This window comes from Hemicordylus capensis, chromosome 3, assembly GCF_027244095.1.
Source record: "Hemicordylus capensis ecotype Gifberg chromosome 3, rHemCap1.1.pri, whole genome shotgun sequence".
Taxonomy (NCBI): Eukaryota; Metazoa; Chordata; class Lepidosauria; order Squamata; family Cordylidae; genus Hemicordylus; species Hemicordylus capensis.
The window spans coordinates 197,903,786-197,925,477 of NC_069659.1; the positions used below are offsets into that span (position 1 = coordinate 197,903,786).

The 21,692-nt window shown below is 46.1% G+C and overlaps 1 protein-coding gene across 3 annotated transcripts in view; it reads left to right on the forward strand.

The window, feature by feature from the left end:
• LOC128352350 (neurotrypsin-like) overlaps positions 1-21,692 on the forward strand; it is a 42,878-nt gene that overhangs the window by 15,580 nt on the left and 5,606 nt on the right. For 2 of the 3 annotated variants that reach the window (XM_053312887.1, XM_053312885.1), the window contains exons 2-12: positions 38-83; positions 2,424-2,660; positions 3,191-3,314; positions 6,629-6,801; positions 7,668-7,815; positions 7,946-8,124; positions 9,806-9,950; positions 11,957-12,159; positions 13,827-13,968; positions 15,728-15,933; positions 17,029-17,107. In XM_053312887.1, the coding sequence (XP_053168862.1) occupies positions 38-83; positions 2,424-2,660; positions 3,191-3,314; positions 6,629-6,801; positions 7,668-7,815; positions 7,946-8,124; positions 9,806-9,950; positions 11,957-12,159; positions 13,827-13,968; positions 15,728-15,933; positions 17,029-17,107 (1,682 nt within the window). The remainder of the gene's footprint in view (positions 1-37; positions 84-2,423; positions 2,661-3,190; positions 3,315-6,628; positions 6,802-7,667; positions 7,816-7,945; positions 8,125-9,805; positions 9,951-11,956; positions 12,160-13,826; positions 13,969-15,727; positions 15,934-17,028; positions 17,108-21,692) is intronic. The other variant, XM_053312888.1, reaches the window with a different exon arrangement.

Sequence of the window (21,692 nt, forward strand, 5' to 3'; positions counted from 1 at the left end):
ATGGTTATGTGATGGGTTTTTTTATTTCTCCTCTCAGGGTTTTTTGAGATCCCAGTCTACTCAGAACATTTTGCAGAATGCAGGTAAGAATACAGAGCTACTAATATAGGTTTTGTTGCATCTGATGTCGATGCCATCATTCTTCCTAATGCTGGATTTGGGTAGCCAAATGCCTATCAGTTTGGTAGGAAAATGTGGCCATGTTACAGACCAGGCCTGATTTATATACTAAATATGCTCATTAGCTAGTATACAAAATAGGTCTGGCCCATAAATAGTGTCACCAACGTGACCAAGTTCTTTTATATGGTGACCATGTGTGATCTGGATGCATGGAAGAAAGGAGATCAAACCATTCCTCAAAGAGTTCAATGGGCTTTATTGAGTATCAAAGACTAACAGCATAATCTAGCAAAGCAGAAAGCAGAACACTCTATCATATCAGCAACAGTATTTAAACAGAACATCCTAACCAGTACCAATATTCACCCGTGTGCCTCACTAACATATGTGTGTGCAATTAAATCTTCCTAGAGCCTAATACAATTCAAATACAGGCAGAAAAAGAGGGGGGTGTAAGGAAAGCTGAGGGCTGGCATGGTTTGGAGTTAGTAGGGGAAAGGGGGGGGAGGAGAAGGAGGGGGAAAGGATGGAGGGACCCAAGGCTTGCATCATATTTACCCAGGACCAGAGACTTCTCGTCAGCTGAAGGAGTGAGGCGCTTGGCTGAAGACAGGAGCCTTTTTGCAGTCTGCTCAGGGCACGGCTGAGAGCCGGAGCACCATGGCTGGGGAGTCTTGACTTTCTCACTGCGCACTAGAAGTCACAGACAGCCTGTTCATAGACAGAGTTCCTGCCTCTAGCCCCACGGCTTGGGCAGCAAACTCTGGGACCGCTCGTTAGCAAATCTTGCTGTAGGCACAAGATAGCTCCACTCTCTGTCTATTGGCCTCACTTTTTATAGTGTATTTTCCTTTGATCTTTGAATAAAATCTATTCAAAATCTCATCTTTCCCTGGGTCCCCCAAAAAGGTGACAACTGCTGCTACCTTTTGGACAATGTCTTAATTATTCAGGATATTGGCCAGTCCAGAGCGTTCTCAATCCCATCTTCTGTAAACTGTGTCCTGAGAAGGGAGGGGGGAACATTGCCCAAAAGCAAAATCTGCATCTCAGAGCTGCAAATTGCATCTTCCCCCAAAAGGTGTTAAAGTTGGGAGTTAGTGTGAGACAGCAATTACATTATTTCTTGTGCAAGAAGATGCAAGACCCATGCTGAGCACAGAGGCCCATCAGCCCCAGCATAGCTTCCGTTCCCCAGTCAGTGGTCCATGGGATCACTGACAGGGAGCTCCTTTCCCTGCCTTCTCGAAGAGCCCAGGAAAGGAGCTCCCAGTCTGTGATTCCACGAACCGCTGACTGGGGAACGGAAGCTATGCCAGGGCTGACAGGCCCCACCCCCTTGCATCTGAGATCACACGCAGGGGCGGGGCCAATACCTGGGAGAGGGTCCATTTGGACCCTCTCCCATCCCTCCCCAGTCAGCATTTCATTGAAATGCTGGCTGGCTGGGCTCCCCCCACCCCACCCAGCACTGCCAGCGTTTCAGTGAACTGGAGAGGAGAGGGGTGCCATGTGCCTCACGCTCCCAGCTAGCGAGTGCTTCATTCGCTGCCTGGGTGTGGGAGAGGGCAAAGCAGCACCCTGGCCGAGGGTGAAGGGAGCCTTGGTGGCTTCCCCAGACCCTGGTGCCCGGGGGAACAATCGTCCCCACTTGCTCCATAGTCCCTATGGCCCTAGATGGTCCCATGCCTACTACCTAGGGATGGATGAGCCAGGCAGTCACCCAGGACACAAACCTGAAGAGGGTGCTAAGCAGAGTTTGGTGGTTTGCTGTTTGTTGAATGAAGCTGCAGGAGGCCTGGGAGACTTCAGTGAGATCCCAGACCTGGAACAGGAGAGCACTGCAGGCAGCAAATTCCTGAGAGGTCGCTCTGGGCACTTTACCTGGGCATTGCTGGAGAAGCCTAGGAAGTTGATGCCAGAACCTAAGGGGTATACTCGTGAGTCAAATGGGCCGTAACCCAGAATTTGGCTTTTAAAAAGCCAAATCTGGCAACAGAGCGGAACAATAGTAGGACCCCTGTTATACTAATAGGTTTTGCAAGCCTGCACAAGCCACGTCCAAAGCACTCCTCACTCAGGCTGCCTTTTACTGTATGCCTTGCTTCATTTGCATACCCGATATGGATCATGGAATTTAACTTTTCATGATAAATAATCTGAGCAGTTTAAAAGACACAGAGAGAGTGAGACCCACAGATGAGGAAAAAGAACAAATGGCAATGATTTTGCCACTCAGTGATTTTGACTGAACTATTCATGGAGGTAGTCTAAACTGAAATATTTTCTTCTGCTTCCAGTATTTGATGCATGTGATATGGAGTCCTTAGGATATTATAATGGGTCTCTTGCTGTGACCATCTCTGGATCAGTGTGCTTAAACTGGTCAGACTTCCCTGATTACATTCAGCAGTATCCAAATCGGGGGTTAGGAAACCACAACTACTGCAGGAATCCAGATGGTGGAGCAATACCTTGGTGTTTCTATCAACTTGCTTCTGGAGCAATTGGCTGGGCTAACTGTGACTGTAGCCAGGGTGAGTATTTGTTTTAATTATTAATTAAAATATTTTAACCCCACTTTTCTGCCCCTTCCAGCCAGTATAGCAGCCCTCTGTCTCTCTCCTTCATCGTTTCAAACTACTATCCTGGTTAAATGCAGTTAAATTATCTATCCTTCGTGATTAAATGTGGTTTAACCACTGTGGTTTGACCTGCACTACAGGGCTCTGCAATCCTAGTTAATTCTTTAACCAGGATTGCTGTGATTGTGAGAATGCAGCCAAAGTTTGATACAGTTCCTTTTCCCTTATGTTCTCCATGCAACCTGATTTAGAAGGCTGTTATCTTTTTGACAACTGATTCCAAAGGATTATATTACAACTGATTTAACAATTTATCCATGCATACTTGAGTTTACAGTGGGTAACTGATTACCATTGATTACAACTTATTACAGTAACTGATGGCAGCAAGAGATGCCGCCTTGGGCACTATGGTCTCGAGCATTACTAAGCATTTTCAGGATTCTGCTGATGTGACTCTTGTGGCCTCTCTGTTTCCACAGGTGCTGTGCGACTGATGGAGGATGGCAAGGTGGAGTTATACTTCAGCGGACTGTGGGGCATGATCTGCGGGGATCAGTGGACGGACTGGGATGCCAGTGTGGTCTGCAGACAGCTTGGCCTAGGGTAGGACAGTCTCATTGAGTGGAAGCAAAGGGTTTTTTTTTAAATCAGAAAGACTACCTTAGAAAAATGTTGGAGCCTAGAATTCCTTTGATATCCTAAAGAGGAAAGATTGTGCCTTCGAGTCTGTTGACTCCTGGCGACCACAGAGCCATGTGGTTTTCTTGGTAGAATACAGGAGGGGGCTACCATTGCCTTCTCCTGCGCAGTGTGAGATGATGCCTTTCAGCACCTTCCTATATCGCTGCTGCCCCATATAGGAGTTTCCCATATTCTGGGAAACACACCAGCGGCGATTCGAACCAACAGCCTCCTGCTCTCTGGGCAAGTTACTTCCCTGCTGTGCCTCACTGAAAAGAACATTTTGCTTGTTCAAAGGACATTTTGCTCATTCCTAAACTAGGGTAATGAGGGTCATAGTGGATATGACATTAGGGGATTTGTGATCAGATCTTCCTTAAATCAAAAAGGAAAGAAAAAGCAGCCATGGAGAAAAATCAGGACTGTGATTCTGGGGGAGGGTTTTTTAAACTCTCCACGCTGTGATGCGTTTTGTCCATTAAAATCATTCTTCAGAAGCTGCAATAGTCCTGTGGGGAAAATCATATAGGTAACTGTATGGTACCAGCTTCAGAAGCTTAGGGAACAGCTTAAACTGAGAAAATGGTGCAAGGGGGAAGGGTTTAACCCCCTTGCAAAAAAATCTGAAAGTCTATCACCAGCTTCCAGATGGCAGTATATTCCATATTCAGCCATGAATAATCATGGGCATTTACGTGGTATCTACATTACATTGTCTATGTCCTGTGGGTATTTTGTGCTATCCCCATAAAATACTCATTTCTTTTCATTATGCAGACAATTCAAAGGGAACATTATGCTGATTTTCTATCTCCTTAGTTGCTGCTGAGCAAGACTTCAGCTAGTCTGTCCCTCCTGCTTGTCCCTAGAGTGGGTGCTAACCTGGCAAAGAGGCACCTTTTAACGTGGTGATTCTCTTTATTTAGCAGGGGGAGAGTAACTGGCCCTATCCACCCCCAGCACAGTACTTCCTGTGACTGTTGTTGGTGTCTGTCTTTTGTTTCTTTCTAGATTGTGAGCCCTTCAAGGGAACCATCTTATTTATTTGTTATTCCTCTGTGTAAACCGCCCTGAGCCATTTTTGGAAGGGCATTATAGAAACTGAATTATTAATTATTAATTAATTGTTGGGCTTGTAGGGAGAAGCATATGAGTGGCAGGTTCACTAGTCAATAAGATCTCCAAATTAAGAAGTTTATTTGGGACAAGAATACACAGAAACAGAAAGAAAGAGGTTCAAGAAGACAGACTGTATTACAGAAATACATCAGTCAAAAAGATCTATCCAATCTTGTCATACATTTGACAGCCTGGCATTTAAGGAAATGGAATACTCACAACTCTCTGTGTGACTTGAGGGGAAAGTGACTTGAATTCCAAGTGAATTCAAGTCAGTGAATTGGAATGTCATGGCAACATTCCAGGGAAAAGGGGCCCATTTTCAATCTTGCTGCTAGCACAGGAGTCTTAGGTGGAGGGGTAAGGGAAGATGGAGGTTTACCTCCATCCAATGGAAGAGAATTTATCCATAGTCAGGTGGGATGAGGGATGGCGACTCATTCTTTGCATAGGCAAGGCACAGAAGCACTTGGTACCTTGGCAGGAATTGCTGAAAGATCCAAAAGAACAAAAAGCAAGAATGGGAGAAGAAAGTGGGGATGTTTTAAGTGGGAGATCTGATTATGGGTCACCCAAAGTCATGTCCAGTTTTATGTAGGTTTTTATATATCACTGAGGTGGTCAGCCTGTCTGGGCTGCACCATTTCAGACTGCAGGGTGAGTACCCAAGTGATGGAATATTCTCCCGTGAAAAAGGCTTCTTACACACAGAAAGCTGGCATAATGGGAGAAAACGTGGCTAGAATCCTGTCCCTTCACATCTAATTCCAACTTGCACAGATCGTGTTTGTAGAGGAACATTTACTGATTTGAACCACACCTGCAGTAAGTACATTGATGGAAACAGGCCAAAATAATTGGGCATGAATGGAAACTACGGAACACTGTTTTAAAAAAAAAAATATCCACCTCTCTTGGTGATGTCCCCACTCAGTTATTACGCGCCAGGCTCTTTTGCAGAAGCACCCTTTGACAAAGATCATCTCATCTTCACTGCAAATTGGTCTGGTATCTGATTCATGCCATAGATATGTGTACAGCAGAACTGGGTTTGCTGCTTTTGTTTTTTAATGCCTAATGACTTTTCCCAACACTGCCCAAAGAGGCTTACAGTACGAATGGTAGGACTATGCTAAAACAGGGCATCTTTGTCATGACACATGGCGGTGATGAAAATGTGCATGCCTTTTGGAGTGGCAACAGTCACTTTAAAGGGATCAATCCTCAGTGCTAAGTGCAATGCAATCTTCCTCCCTCTCTTGCCAAAAGAGGGAAAGGATTGTGTTGCACATATAGCTGCGGATTGCCCCCTTTAAAGTGATGGTTGCAGCCCCCTCAAAGGATGCAAGCAGAAGCACAAGGCCCAGGTATGACCCTTCCTCATCTCTTGGCGGATGCCATACCAGGAAAGATGCAGGGGTTGCACTATTCCAGAAAGGTGATTCCCCACCACCACCACCCTATGGGAGCACTGTTTTTATTAGGAAACTTTGTGCTTGAAATGTCAGCTTTTGCTGTAAAAGTGAACCCTATGAAAATTTAGCACAGACCTCCTAAACAAAGGAAGAAAATGACCCAGAACACTATAGAAGTGTCCAGAACAGCCATAAAAACCAATCTGCATTAAAATTTACTTATGTGCTTGAAAAGAAATTATTTAACCTATCACTGATACATAATAAAAATTGACATAGATTAGCCTCTCTCTCTAGGGAATTTGGGCAGCTGGGGGACCACAACAGAGAAGGCCTTGCTACAGATCCCCACCAACTTTGCCCAGTACATAGACGGGACTCAGAGCAAGACCTCAAAGGGCAATGAGTTTCTTTTAATGGTCTTTATCCTTTGTAGCCATTTGCCTGGTTCCTTTGTGCTTTTACATTGTGCTTATGATAGCCCTTTGTGATAATTTGACCTAACGGTAACGAAAAGGGGTAAATGAAGTGCACTGCTGTCATTTTGCCACTTGACTCCAGAGTGGTAGTGGAATGCAGGCGGCAAAGTAATTGTTTTCTGACAAATGGAGTGATGACTGATTTCGATATAGGTTTGGAGACTGAAGCAAAACTGCCAGTGTTTTTCAGTTGGGTTATTGCCTTTTCTCCTCTCTGGCTTAGTGAAATCGGCACAGCCGAAAAAGAGAACTATTCTGGTCTGGAGCAGATGCCCTTCCACCTGCAGTCTGCCAACTGTCACGGGGATGAGAAGATGCTGTTGCAATGCAATTACCAAGAGAGGTCCAGAACCTGCATCCAGGGAATTGCAGTGGCAAATTGTGTCCCACCTCAAGGTAACTAGAGAACAAATGCACCTCAATGACTATTCAAGCGTATCGGCAAAAGGGCAGGCAACTCTTTTTAAGAGAGCTAAAGATGTATGGCAGAGGCATTGTTGTCCATAGGACACTCACTCACTCTATGGTCAAAGAGGTTTTTGAAACACTACACAAATCAGCATAAGCAGTTTACCCAGGCCCAGCCCAAGGCCTCCTGGCACCTGCAGTGATATAGTGTGCTGCTGCCCCCAGTGCACACAGTGCACCACACATCTCCTCTCCTCGCCTTTTCCATCCTTGCAACATGTGGAGCACGGCAGACCCTGCACTCCCGTTTCCCTCCAGATTCTCTCCCTCACACGGACCCCATCGCTTCAGCCTGCCCTACCCTCAACTTCCGTGGTGCACGGCACATTCTCCATGCATACTTTCCCCGGTGTCCTCCCCCTGCCCTCTTCTCTACCCTGCAGCATGCTGAATTTGTTCTCCTAACCAAGCTAGAAACTCTGATCCACTGTGAGGGGCTTGGTTCCTCAGGTCCGAAACAGGGCAATGGTCTGTCTCTCAGTCCAGAGCCTAGGGAATGAAGGGTATTCTTAATGCCTAGGAATGGTAGTTGGGCATCAAAAGCAGCCTGTTTGGGAAGGGACAGTCCCTGCCGTGGCCTGGTGATAGATATGTAGGTATTCCTGGTCTCTTCTGTTATGTCTCTGTTTGTGTTTGGAGCAGAGCCCCTGCAGCCATGAGGTGTTTGTTGGCAGGAAAGAAGGGGGAGGGGTTCTTTGTGGTAGCTGAAAGGACTGTTATCTTGGCCATCAGGACAGTGTTTTGGTATTTTCTTCTTCTTCTTCCCTGTCTTCTCACCTTTTCCTGAAGAGCAGGTGTAGGGTCTCCACTTCGTCTGGTGGGGGGGAAGAAGAGGTTTGAAGGACGAGTGGAAGTGTACCACGATGGAAATTGGGGCACTATCTGTGATGACCAATGGGATGACAAGGATGCAGCAGTGGTTTGCCGGCAGCTTGGCCTCAGGTAATTCACCACTGGTTCCTTTTTGCATAAGGAGAGTTCTGAATGCAGAACTGCCATTCTGAATTATGTTGGAATTAGTGCTCAGTAAAATGATTGGTTCTCACAATGTGTATGTTTGCCTTCTCCCAAGTGGAACTCCGAAGGCTGTGTCTTGGGCTCGCTTTGGGCAGGGCTCAGGGCCAATTCTTCTGGATGAAGTGGAGTGCTCAGGCAATGAATTTTTGTTGGACCAATGCAAGAAAAGTAACTGGGGAGAGCACAACTGTGACCATATTGAAGATGCTGGGGTAACCTGTGACCCTTTTGCAGGTATGAATCCCTCTGGCATTTCTACAGCGCAGGGGCATAGTGAGCTTCCTGGGGGCCAGGGGACAAAGTGCAGGCAAGGGGTCTCCATCACGTGTGCCCCAGTGGCCCGAGCCATGCCCCCTGCATCTGATGTCAGATGCAAGGGGGTGGGGCAATTAGCAAAGTGCAATGGCTCCCGCTCAGTCAGCAGTAGCCGCTGAGCCCAGCAGGGTGCGTCTCTCTCTCTCCCTCTCGACCGCCATAAATTATCAGTTGCATGAACCGCACTGAAAAAGTGAACCAGCTGAAGCTTTACAAGCACACTGAACTAACTATACAACCCCCGTAAAAGCGATACAGACGCACCTCCAGTACTGTGGCTAGTCCAATCATGTGCAGGAGGCAATGCTTAGTCCTCTGCTTCTTCTCCAACAAGCTTCAGAAGGCTACAGCGGGCTTCTGTCAAGCGGTTAAGAGGAAGGGAGGCAGGCACGTGTTTGAGGAAAGCAGCCGAGCCCTGTAGCGGGAAGCAGTCACTCTCCAAAGTGCTCCCGGAAAGGGAGGCGAGTCCACAGCAGCCCTTTTGGGTGGCAGGCTTGCCCGCCCACCCTGCCACATGGCGCCAACAAAAGGCCACTCCAGAACAAAGGAGGCCTGCCACCTGCCGGCGCTGTGGCTCAGGCCTGACTTGTCTGCTGCTCCAGCCTGCAAGCGGGGCCATGAGGCAGGCAAGGGTGCGGGCACGCCACACAACATCACAGCAGCAGCAGCCACCCCACTCCATTACAGCCGGGCCGCATGGAAGCGGCTTGGGGCCCAGCCCTCCACACTGGCCCGCCAAAGGGAAAAGTGGCCACGCTCACACAGCATCCTCCTTGTTCTTGCTGGTGTTGATCAGGTCTCCTTCGGTCTCGTTCTGGCTGCCAGCCGCAGGGCACCAGCACCCGGCGCAGAGAGGGCGTACGCTGAGCTTGGTTGGGACCCTGACCCTGCAGGCCTGGGGACATTTGTTCCCCACTCTTATCTAATGGACGCTACACCCATGCTGCAGTGAACATGCAGCCTCTGTGGAGGCAGTTTCTAGGGAATGCCTTTCTCAGGTCTCACTAAGACGGCAAACCTATGTTTGGATTGTACCACTTCAGACTGCAGTTAATGTTTCACAAGATGGAATGTGAAATATGTGCAGTTAGTGATTCCTCACCCAACCAAGGAGACACATGAGCCCGGCAGCCAGGTTAAGGGAGCGCGCTTGCTCCCTTATCTAATGGACGCTACACCCATGCTGCAGTGAACATGCAGCCTCTGTGAACATGCAGCCTTTTACAGGGGTTGTAGTGTTAGTTAGTTAGTTAGTTAGCTAAGAGGCGGGCTTAGGACCAGAGTTAGGCTGCATGGGAGTGTCAGGATCTGCATGGGAGTGTCAGGATCCGCATAGATCCCAGCACTCCACACGTGCAGCCTAGCCCAGGCTAGGCTGCCCTTGCCTGTGCTAGGCTGCTCATGAGAACAGCCTCCTTGTGGCTTGACTCAACAGCAGAAGGTCGCAAGGTTGTTACTGCCAAGAGGAGACATTTCTGAAAGGCTGCGGATAATAGGATGTTCACCACTAGTACTGTAGGTAATCCTCAAAGGAGAGGGTGGGTGCAAAGGGAACTTCCCTGCTGATCACTTCTGTCTGTCTGTCTCTCTCACATCCCAGCAGAAGGTAGTATCCGACTGGCAGGAGGCCACAACCCACATGAAGGGAGAGTGGAGGTATACCACAACGGAGGCTGGGGATGTGTGTGTGATGATGGTTGGTCAGGTATCAACGCCCAGGTGGTCTGCAGGCAACTGGGCTTCAGGTAGGTGAAAAGTCTAAAGCTTGTTAAAGAGATTTTAGGTTTTCCAAATGTGCTAAATGCACAAGAAGTAAATCTGGATAACAGCTGGTTGTCTGCTTTTGTTTTCCATCCTCTCCGCTTCATAACTGCCCACATGTCTTCAGGGTGCAGCTACCTGTGATGGTTTAGTAATGGTTGTAACTATGAAGGCTATTCTCACGAGCGTGCAAAACTGGGCTAAGGGAGCCCACCTGGTTTTTCAGGTTCATGAGAACCACTGGGTTTGAGGGCGTGCCCGGTGGCTCCACGGCGGCAAGCCCACCTCAATAGCCACCCTCTTAAATGAAGTTAAGGGAGTGAGCGCCCCCTTACCCTTGTTTTTTTAATTGAGTGTCTGCCTCGGCTGCTTGCAGCCATGGCTGGCTCACTCGGAGGGAGGGGAGCTCCCATTAATGCACTGCACACTTGCGTGGTGCGTGACTGGAGCTCCGGGGGACAGGGTGCCGCATGGCGGCGCTTCCCTGAGCCTGACCCCCGGAGAGCCGAGCGAGGCATGGGTGGCCTGCAGGAGAGCTGCCACTCGTCTGGGCAGGCGATCCACCCGCCCAGGGAACTGCTTCCGATTGTCTGCAGGGAAGGTAAGTAAAAATCCTCCTTCCCTGCAGATAGCCCACTAGCTTTTCACAAGGATTGTGTGAAGAGCTTCACGGTTTGTCAGTTATGCTAAACCATGATTAGGTTAAGAAGAATCATGGCTTGCAACTCTGTTTCAAACCATCATTTCTGACTCTCGTTTGCTGGCTAGTGACACGCCATGCTTTGTTAGTTAAGCGTGATGTCTGAATCAAGCCAAACTGTGGATAAAAGTTGCCTTTAGCTCTTTCAGAGTGACAGAAAGACCTGGTGCCTTTATGAATCACGGTCAATAAATAAAAGAAAACGTAGGAATCTGTGGAAGTGGGGCAGATTTTCTTTACACAATTTTGAAATGTCATCAACAATCTAATTTAAAAATTATTTTAAATTATAATAATGTTAAAAACATATTTTAAAATTCTAAACCCAATTTAAAATTATCTTTAAATTATGAAAGATAATTTTAAAAATATTAGATCTCAAAAAGGAGCCACAGGTCACAGAAAGATTGGTCAATTTTGACCAAAATGGGTAAATATATGCAATCAATATTAAAGTGGTGGTTGTTATACTGCCAATGTACATCAGACTTTACAAAATAACATAAAGGAAAAAGACAAAGGGCTGCAAAGGGCTTACAGCCCAAACATTAGCCGTGGGGCAAACAACAGGGGGTGGGGAGGAGAGGGGAGGAAAGGTTAACAAGGAATACATGTATTATCTGTTCTGTTCTATCCAGATCCTGCCACTACTACTACTACTACTACTACTACTACTACTACTACTACTACTACTACAGTTTACATAGAAAAATAAACAATACATATAGAATATGGTCCCCTGCCCCAAAGGGCTCAATATCTAAAAAGAAACATAAGGTTGACACCAGAAACAGCCACTGGAGGGATGCTATGCTGCGGTTGAATAGGGCAAATTGCTCTCCCCCTGCTAAATATAAGAGAATCACCACTTTAAAAGGTGCCTCTTTGCTCAGTTAGCAGGGGGTCTCAGTAGGTATAAGTAGAAATCATATTGATTTGTTAGAGATGGATCAAATGAGAAATATGGTGATTCTTTTTTCTGCTCGCATCCCTTTTTATCTCTCTGTGTGTATTTGGCCTCTCCATAAGGGAGCAGATCTGCTTGACATTATTGCCCTGAAAGCTGATCTCGTGTTTTAAATTCTGGATCCCCTCCCTGTCACCTTTCCTGGGGGTGAACAACTGCCAAGCAGCTCATCTACTTGACAGTTGAAATTATTCTCCAGCTTCATATTGATCAGTTCATAGGAACACTGAGTCCTGGGGAATACTATTGGGCTGTGACTCTGCCAAGGAGGCTCTGAGAATGGGGTCTACTTACTACCAGTGTCTTTGCTTCCTTTATTTCAGAGGCCCAGCCAGACTGGCATCGGCGGGGGAATTTGCTTCTGGTCAAGGCTTCATCTTACTGGATGATGTGGCTTGCACAGGCATTGAGCTGTCTCTGTTTGATTGCCCCCATAGTAGCTGGGGCCAGCATGACTGCTCACATGAAGAGGATGTGGGAGTCCACTGCTCCCTGGACAGCAACACTGTCCCTGACGATGCATCAGGTAACTGGTTATGGATTCCCCAAACAAGTGAGAACTTGCTCCTCAGGCATGGTTGTGGAACCCACTCCCCACTGTGACATGGGCCCTGAGCATCTGAATTCTGAATTTACATCTGGACTTAGGCTGCCTAGATCTGAAATTAGGCTGCCTAGGCCTAAGGACTTGGCCGCCTTAATGGCCAAATTAGTCATGATGGAGGCAGCCACATTTGCCTGTTCATATGTCTGCCTATTCCAGACAGGGATCTATGGACAAGGTGGGGCCTTTGCTGAGACAGGGAGCTGGATACTGGTCAGATCCCTGGAAGGGATGCAGACCTCGGACAGTTCTGAGGGGAGCACGAATGGGTAAAGTGGTTGGGACCTCAGATAGCTCTGAGCAGACAAGCAAGAACTGGATACAGCAGAATAGATCAGATATTGCTCCAGCAAATGTTTGGTGCTGAAGGAAGGTTTTTATAGCTGCTGCCAGGTAGAGTGGCTTGGTCCAGCCCCTTCCACGAGGAAGGCTCTGTGGCTTAAAGGGGCCTTGACCAATTTTGTATCAATAGCAATAGCAATAGCACTTACATACCGCTCTATAGCCGAAGCTCTCTAAGTGGTTTACAATGATTTAGCATATTGCCCCCAACATTCGGAAGGATGGAAGGCTGAGTCAACCTTGAGCCCCTGGTCAGGATCGAACTTGTAACCTTCTGGTTACAGGGCGGCAGTTTTACCACTGCACCACCAGGGGCTCTTATTAAACAGCATTGACTAATCTTATTTAACAGGCATTGATTCTGGCAGCACTGGGGGATCTCTACTGTGACGGGTTGGTCTTCCAGGGTCTCCTCCGAATCAGACAATGGGTTGTGTCAGAGTTTCAGGATATGGTTCCCCTGGTACAGAGGGTCTTGGTGGTGTGAGGTCACCTGAGGTCTGGGTGGTAGTCTTTCCGCCCTGTCTCACCCCTTGGATGTCCACCTCATCCCTGACTTGTGGGGGAACAAGGTACAGCTCCCCTGATGTCCACAGACCTTTTGATGTACTTAAAAAAACAAAACCCTTCCACATTTATAAGAGAACAGGGCAGATACATAAACAAAACTTTCCCATCACATCTAGTTTGACCCTTAGAAAAAATCCAAACCAGATACTTGTTTTTGAGAATGTCATTATACTGATTCCAGCAAGTATACTAAAAGTTGGCAGAGGATATTGCAAGACTCTAATTTGAGAGAGAGAGAGAGACTTTATTTATTTATTTATATTTATATTTATATGTCGCCCTACTCCCATAGGACTCAGGGCGGCTTACAAGCAATGCATCTTTATACTCATTCACAGCTTGCTTTTAGCCTCAGATTTATGAGTTGAGGTGCTCTTCCTTCAGAATCATGGGTGCCGTTGGCTTTTAGTAACCAAATGTGAATTGTTCCTTTTGCTGTCCTAATTTCTTCACCTTGCTTTTAGCCCAATGTATTTGATTAAGTTCCACAACTTGGGAAATTTCTGGGGCTTTCCCTCTCCAGCATATGATCTTGTTTTCTCTGTGTTTTAACGAAGTTGGCCTTTTTTGCCAGGAGTTTGCATTCATACTAGCTCTTCCATCGTGTGCTGCTCCTGCACTATTCCGTTGTTGTCTTCTTCCATGTGTCCTAATTTATTATGGACTTTAAAATGCAGGGCTCCCTGTGCGGCTGGTGGATGGGGAGAGCACCAAAGAAGGGCGCGTTGAGGTTTTCCTGAATGGGCAGTGGGGCAGTGTCTGCGATGATGGCTGGACAGACAGAGATGCAGCTGTGGTTTGCAGACAGCTGGGTTACAGGTAACTGGAGGGCAAGGTTCTGCTTCAAGGCAGGAATGTAGATTGTTTAAAGTACCTTGTCAACACCTAGTTTTGCCTGAGGACAAATTTGTGAAGAGGGTAGTGGGCCGAGTCTCCATCTTTCTCCCCCGCCCCCACTATCCCATTGCCCTTCTTTCTCTCTCTCTTGACACTTAGAGGCGCACATAGCATTGTTCAGGAGCTGGATATAGGGCAGGCCAGCATCAGGGGTTAGCATTGTCAGGTAGCTGCCAAGAGCCCAGGCTTTCAGAAGGGTCCACTGTGGATCCCTAGGGCCATCTTTGTGTCCATAGCTTTTGTGTGATGCAGCAGAGTTACCTTACGGAAAGAGTTGCTCTGTTGTCACTTCCTTTCTCCTACCTCATCTGTCGAGGTAAATCCAGCTACAAACTTTAGTAGGGGGCAGTGTTCCCTCTAACTGGGATTCCCAGGTGTTGTTGACTACAACTCCCATAATGCCCAAGCAAAAACTATTGCAGCTGGGGATTCTGGGAGTTGTAGTCAACAACTTCCGGGAATCCCTGTTAGAGGGAACACGGGTGGGGGATACCCAAGAAGGAGGAGGCCCCTGGAGAGTAGTTTGCCATGTGGCCCCTGAAAACTGGACCCAGCCCCACCCAAGAGTCACCGGTTGTCACCTGTTTTCTAATGCGGATAGGGATTCCTCCAGTCTCCTTTTGAGGGGGCAGCTTTAGGTCTTAGCTTAATCTGCCCATGCAATTTGTATGTTCTGGGCTGTGCATGTATTTAGTTGTAAGGAAGGGCTGCTGTGTCTTATGTCTTCTGAGCGTTAATTGCTCAGAGTGTCAATTGCTCTCTGGCTGTGTGAAGACATGGCCTTTTAAAGTGTGACATTTTTCCTACAGAGAGATTATGTCACTCTGTGGTGAACTTTGCCTTATTCCTGCGAGAAGAATATGGGGGTTTGCTCTTCCTTTCCGTAGTGGTAGATGTTTAGAGCAACCCAGAGCTAACTACCTTAAAAGGAGAAAATACTGGGTTCTTATGATGCCTTTGCAGATGTCTGTTTACAGAGTTACAGACTGAACAGAAATGGATGAGAAGTAACATGCAGGACAGGTGCAAAAATAGACGTAGGGATGCTTTTGGAGTGCTGCAGCTTCAGAGGTTGTTCCTGCCTAGTCTTCCCTTTCCATATCGTTCTAGTATCCTCATCCTCATCCTAACCCAAGAAAATCCAACCCGCCCACTAAAACCCCAGAAACAGAAACAAAAAATCCACTTCTTGACTTTCCTGGACTGTGGACTCATGTCTGCAATCCTCCACTTCCAGGAAATAGGGCATAATGACCTCTCTAGCAGGCCAGACAGATAGCAGATTTTTAAACTCCCTTGCTGGGGGGATGTGTAATTGCTTAATTTAATTGTTTAGATTAAAACCAGTTTAACTTAAGTTTAATTATTTTCATTTTAATCAGTGGGCTTTAGGTCTCCAAGGGGAAGGCAACATATTCATGCTTGTATATAAAATGACTTAGCCTTAATGATACCTCAGTGTGTTGAAGTCTTTTGTGTTTGGATCATATTGCTTACAGTCTCCCAGCTATAGGGAAATTTTTGCTTGATTTTTGGTGCAGATCATCTTTCCCTCAACATGTGGCACACTCTAGCCCGGAGTATGTGAGCTGATCTGTAGGGGGCTGAAGTCTGGAGACGCCTGCCCTAGGACTGGTTCTAGGCTTTAATTGCTTTCTGTTTCACTGATCTCTTCTCGCAGTGGTGCTGCAAAAGCTAAAATAATGGCTTATTTTGGCGAAGGACATGGACCCATCCATTTAGACAATGTGGAGTGCAGTGGCACTGAGCGCACCTTGGGAGAGTGCATCACTCCTGAGAGGAATACTCACAACTGCTGGCACAGCGAAGATGCTGGAGTGATCTGTGACTACATGGAGGAGGAGCCCCAGGCAATTGGAAATGCAGGTGCATCTTCTCTCAGGGTACTGCTCCTTAAAGAGGTTGGGTGGTGCAGGGTGTCATGATATATATTTTTTAAATAGCCAGAGCTGTGCATAGAAGTTGGACCCTAGCATTAGTTTTGGAATCCAGAGAGTCTCCGATTTGAGTAGGCAAAAATCACTCTTCTAGTTCTTAGTGTTGAAGGAAGTTTGGAAAGATGTACATATGTTGGAGACTTGGAAACCAAGAAGTGTTTTGTGCAGGACTTTCAGTAGATCATGGTTTCTGTGGCCTGCATTTCAACCTACATCACTGATTATGTTTATAGTCCCTACAAAACTTGGTACTATACAAGATTTAAAATGAAGACAGTCCTTGTCCAGAGACTTACCTAAAAATTGATATCCCTATCTGTGATGATGGCTTTTCCACTCCCTGTGCACCATGGTCACTTGCCAAATTATTCAACCAGGCCTCCCTGTTACTGGCATGGATATGCAATGCAAATAATATTTTTTAAAATTGCATCGCTACACTGAACAGATTCTCAAGGTCATTGGTTTTCAGCAGGTGCATTAGGAGTCTCAAGTAGGTTGTGTCACTCCTTCAGGTGTGGGTCACACCAGTGGCACTGCTACTACTTCAACCAGTTCCTTAGGGGTAGGTAGGTTTCAAGCAGGGGCTGGACAGCCAGTTGGGGATGTTCTAGCTCTTGATTTCCTGGACTAGATGGCCTACAAGAGCCCTTCCAGCTCTGTGATTCTACCTTCTTTCTTTATCTGTGCTTGGATCTCTCTAAGGAGAAGGTTAAGCAGAGAGAATGCAAAAAAGGACAAAGGTCCTTTATCTTTAACAGTAGTATATAGAATACATTATGTTGGTACATCTTCTGCAGCTACATCTCCAGAAGTCCCATTGATTCCTACATAAACTCCCCAGCTGCAGAAGGCCCACCTAATTTTGAGCTCAGTCCAAGCTGACATGTGGTTAAAATGTCACATATTAAAATATCCATTTCAGAACAAATGGATTGTCAAAATGTGGTTTTGGCCCTAGCAAATACTGCTGATCAGCTATGGCATGAGGGTATGTTCTTAATCAATTTGATTTTGTTGGCAGGTTCAGTATTTGGCATGTGTGGACTCCGCTTGCTTCACCACAGGAAAAAAAGGATAATTGGTGGAAACAAATCTCTCAGGTACCTCATTTGTCTCTTGTTGCTCAAGAAAGCAGAGCAGCTGTCAGATTGGCTTGGCACACACTCACTTCAAGACAGCACCAAATACTTACACCTCTTGGGAAACCTGCTTCCTGGGAAGAATTTGAAGACAGATGGGGCCTCTTGAAAGCTGCCGGTCCCTTCTTTGTTTACTTGTCTTCTCATGAAGTACTTTTTCCAAACGGCAGGAAAATGGGAACTGCACTGTCATTTTTGCTCCTAAGACATGAATGTGCTTTGGCTTTAGGGTGATGGAGATAATTGTTTGCTCCATGTCTTGGGGGTTGTGCTTCTTTTCCTGACCACACCAAAGGTCCCAAGCTGGAGAAGAGATGGCCACCTTAGGAGAATTAGGTTGGGCATAAATGGTTGACAACATTTACCCAGTGGCCCTAGGTCTACAAAAATGATTTAAATCTCCAGTGCTCTTTCCCCCAAAGGAAACCAAACTTGAATAGCACTACCCCTCGGACCTCTCACCTCTTGGGGAAATGGAAAGTGTGCAGCAGCATATAATTCTTATACCACCTTAAAAGTCATGGCTTTCTTCAAAGAACTCTAGGAATTATAATTTTATAGATTATGATGCTCATTCTCTTGTTTGAAATCCTTTACCCCCTCATTAATCAAACAACAATCTCCAGGGTTTCCCATAGAGAGGAAATGGTTATTTAAACCAGTTTAAGTAAGTGTAGCGGATTGTGGGTAGTAGAAAAATTTTCCTTTCCTGACTTAGGCCAAGTTAATAGATAATCTCCCTGACTGGTCTAAACCAGTTCTGCAGCACAAGGGAGACTTTAGTGCTGAGTCATCCCTTTCCTGTGCTCTGAGAAGCAGACTGGCTGGTTTAAAAATCTTTAACTTTCGAGACCCGAAAGTGTTAAGAAAAAAATTCTGGTAAACCCATAAATTCTGGTAGTGTAAAAGACTGCTACCAAGCACTCTAAGACTTGCCTAGAACCGGACCATTGGATTGAGTGCTTTAGTCTAAGGTCCCTCTGTAGCTGGGTACTGGGCAAATGAAAAAATTCTGCTCCTCCTTCTTCTAAAAGGCAAGAAGAAAACCCATTGTTCTCCCAGGAGTCTGACTGCACATAGAGTTAATTGTTAATTTGGCCAAGCTGTCTTCCCCTTATTGTCCCCCCTTGATGGGTTAATAACCAACCTGCTGAGGCATGTAAAAAGAACAGAGAAAAAAAACTTTTATTCAATTACTACAGACTGGTTCTGCCTGAGGCTTTTAGCTTTTTAGATACACTTAAGAATACTTAATTGATTACAAAACATACTTCAAAAGCACCCCGAATGATGCAGGGACAGCATATGGCAAAACTTAGTTACTTAGTTGCACAGAACAGATATTTAGGAAAATGCAAAGCACACACACAAAAGTAAAATAAATTCCTGATGCACAGCCTGATTAAACAAACGGTTCCCTATTCTGGGTTCCAGAAGCCAGCAAAGTCCTGTCTTCCCCTTTTGTTGACTCACCAAACTCCGGATGAGAATCAAGCCTCTGGCAGATCTCTCACCCTGAGAAATTATCCTGCAGCTCCGCCATGAGGCACCCGACCTCTTGTTAGTCCTCACTCTCTACACAGACTTCCTTTCTTATTCCCAGAAATCCCAGCAACAACTCTCTAGTCCTACCCACCTGTTGGACTGATTGGGTGAGCCCTGTAGTTCACCAGCCTGTCAGTCAGGACAAGGGTTCACTTCTTGTTAACTCTTTAGAAGGAGGAGAGGCTATTCACTACAGTAAGTATTATGGATGTCCTTTAATATTGACAGCAGATTATTTCCCTCCCTGGCAAAATGGCCCAACTGCTGAGGAGCTATAATTGGGCAGACAGGTTCAAAGAACCTGGGCCACCCAGCAACTGAGAGCCACCTAATTGGCTCTCTCCCCCCCCCCCCCACATCATGGCTAGAGCCCCAGAAAGGCTGTGCGAGCCCTTCAGAGTTCATTCCCAGCTGGTGTGTGCTGGTTGGGTGTGTTTTATTTGTTCTCTCTGCAAGGGAGAAAAGGAACAAAAGGAACACTCAGCCAGCAAATGCTGGTTGGGATGGGCCCCAGAGAGCTCTATCCATGCCCCCTTGTGTGTGACATCATGCACAAGGGGTGTAGTCCAAGCTCTGGAGGACCCATGAGAGCCCTCCAAGCTCATTCCCAGCTGGCATTTTCTGGCTGGATGCACTTATTTCCCTTTCTCCCCCTTGCTGGAAATGCAAGCACCTAACCAGCAAACTGGCTGGGAATGAGCCCAGGAGGGTTCATGCTGGCCCTCTGGAGCTCGGGTCATGCCCTTTGTATGTGACATCACACGCAAGGGGTGTCATTGGCATATAGACAGCATATACCTAACAGGGCCACTGTGGACAGGGGAGAACCCAGGCCCCCATTCCTGTGCCTCTGCCACTGGGCCCAATCTCAACATTCTAGTGTAGAGATAGAGCTCTGTTGGAAAGTATCTGCTTGGGTATATCTAGTGCCATAATATGAGGAGAGCTATTCTGCCACTTAGGCTGGTGCTGTTTACTAGGCATTGAAACTGGGTCACATGATGAAAACATTTGCCGGTAAATGTTAAATCCCATATTTGCATGGTGCGCATGTTCCCAATTTCCAGTTGCATGAACCTGGAATTGTCCAGCAATTTTTAGTCGGCACTGTTCACGTTACTGGAAATTGGGAGCATGCACACTGCATGAATCTGAATTAACATTCATCAGAAACTGTTTTCATTGTGTGAGCTAACCCACTAAAAGTGCAGAGCTACTCTGCTTCATAAACATCCATAGGTGAAGAATGCCTTCTGGTCTCTATAGCTTACTCCATCATCATAATCAGTGACTTGTCGCTAATTTGCTAGAGCTCAGTGGGTGAACTTCTGGTTTTCATGCAGAAAGCATCTCCACTCAATGAAGGAGCACAGCGACTGCCTATTGGAGACAATACTGGGCTAGACTGACAAAGGAGTCTGACCTGGTATAAGTCAACTGCTTATGTTGCTAGACCAGTCTATGTGCTGTATGATGGGAAACCCTGCAGGCTCCCTTACGTTTAGCAGGGGGAGAACAATGACCTCTATTCATCCCAGCATAGCTTCCCTCCAGTGACTGTTGTGGATGTTTTTGTTTGTTTGTTTTAATACAGTTTTTGGCATTGTGTGGTTTATAATAAACATTCTCTCCCCTTCCCCTACCCACTCCCCCACCCCTGGCCCAACCTTTTTGCTCCAAGTCAGCCTTTGCCCTCCGGGCCTTGTATTTCTTTTTTGATTGTGAACCCCTTCAGCACAAGGGACCACCTTTTCAGCCATTTTGTTATATAAACTGCTTTATGAATATTTTAAACTGGAAAATTGTGTGTGTGTGTATAAAACAATATTAAAAAGATTCTATGTATATTTAACATTTTATGACTTCTTAAAATCATTCGCATATATTATTCTAAGCAAAGGATTAATCTCTCTGATGCTGATCACTTGAAGCCTTGTTGTAAAAGGAAAGAAGTGTTATCTAGGATTATTCTAATCCCTTCTAACCATGGATAATGAATTGGTCAAAAGGTCAGAGTTCTGATAACCTACATAATACATGTGAAAATTAAATACAGCTTTCAGTAGAGATACTCCTGGCTGCATGTGCATGTTCCTGTCTTACCTGCCACTTTTAGATTACAGTGGACAGACCACAGCAGTACTCTGAATTTTGCATCATTGCACTATCCAGATACTAGTTGATCCTAGACACTGACTTCAAAGTCCTGAGGCTATATCCGTGCTATAGACACAGTTAAATGGGTTTGTGCAGTTATTTTGTCTTTCCACAGAATCCTGGGAATTGTAGTTTTATAAGGTGGTACATGAGATTCTTAACAAAATTATCCACACTTCACCAAGCTAAAATTTCTGGGATTCTTTGGCAGGGGAACAGGCAAAGTGATATAAAACCCATACAGGTTTGTAATGTAGATGGACTCAGGCCCTTTCTCATTCCTCTTTTCTTCATTTACATCAATGAGGGCTAGTGATTTTGAACCTGGAAAATATGGGTTTAGATCCTCTCGCTACATTCTTCCTCTGTCTGTAAAATTGGACTGTGTAGGAGATTAATCAAGCACACCTCTGTGTGTAAGCAGACATCTCCGAGTCAAGCCTGATCAAAATCAGTCAGAATCAAGGTGCCAGGGATTGATTGGCGGAGTCTTCTCTCAGCCAGCCAATCCTGCACAAGCAGCCCTGCTTGCTTGTTTAGTTCCAGTCCTCGGTGCATTCCACCATGAAGCTTTCTATGGTCTTCACCGGGAAGGTCCCCATAGAGCTAGTAAAACCACCATCCTTTCACCTAATGGATCACCACCAGCCAACATTCTCCATCTGCAATAATATATCTCCTGTGATTTGATCTCCATTTGAACCATAAGATCAGCAGCTCTCTACAATCTCCAACCTTCATACATGTAAGTCAATTTCAGGATTTGGAAATAATACATTCTTAAACAAAAAAAGTAGACGAAGTGATTTGTTTGAGTTGATGCTTCAAATCTGGATATTTACTC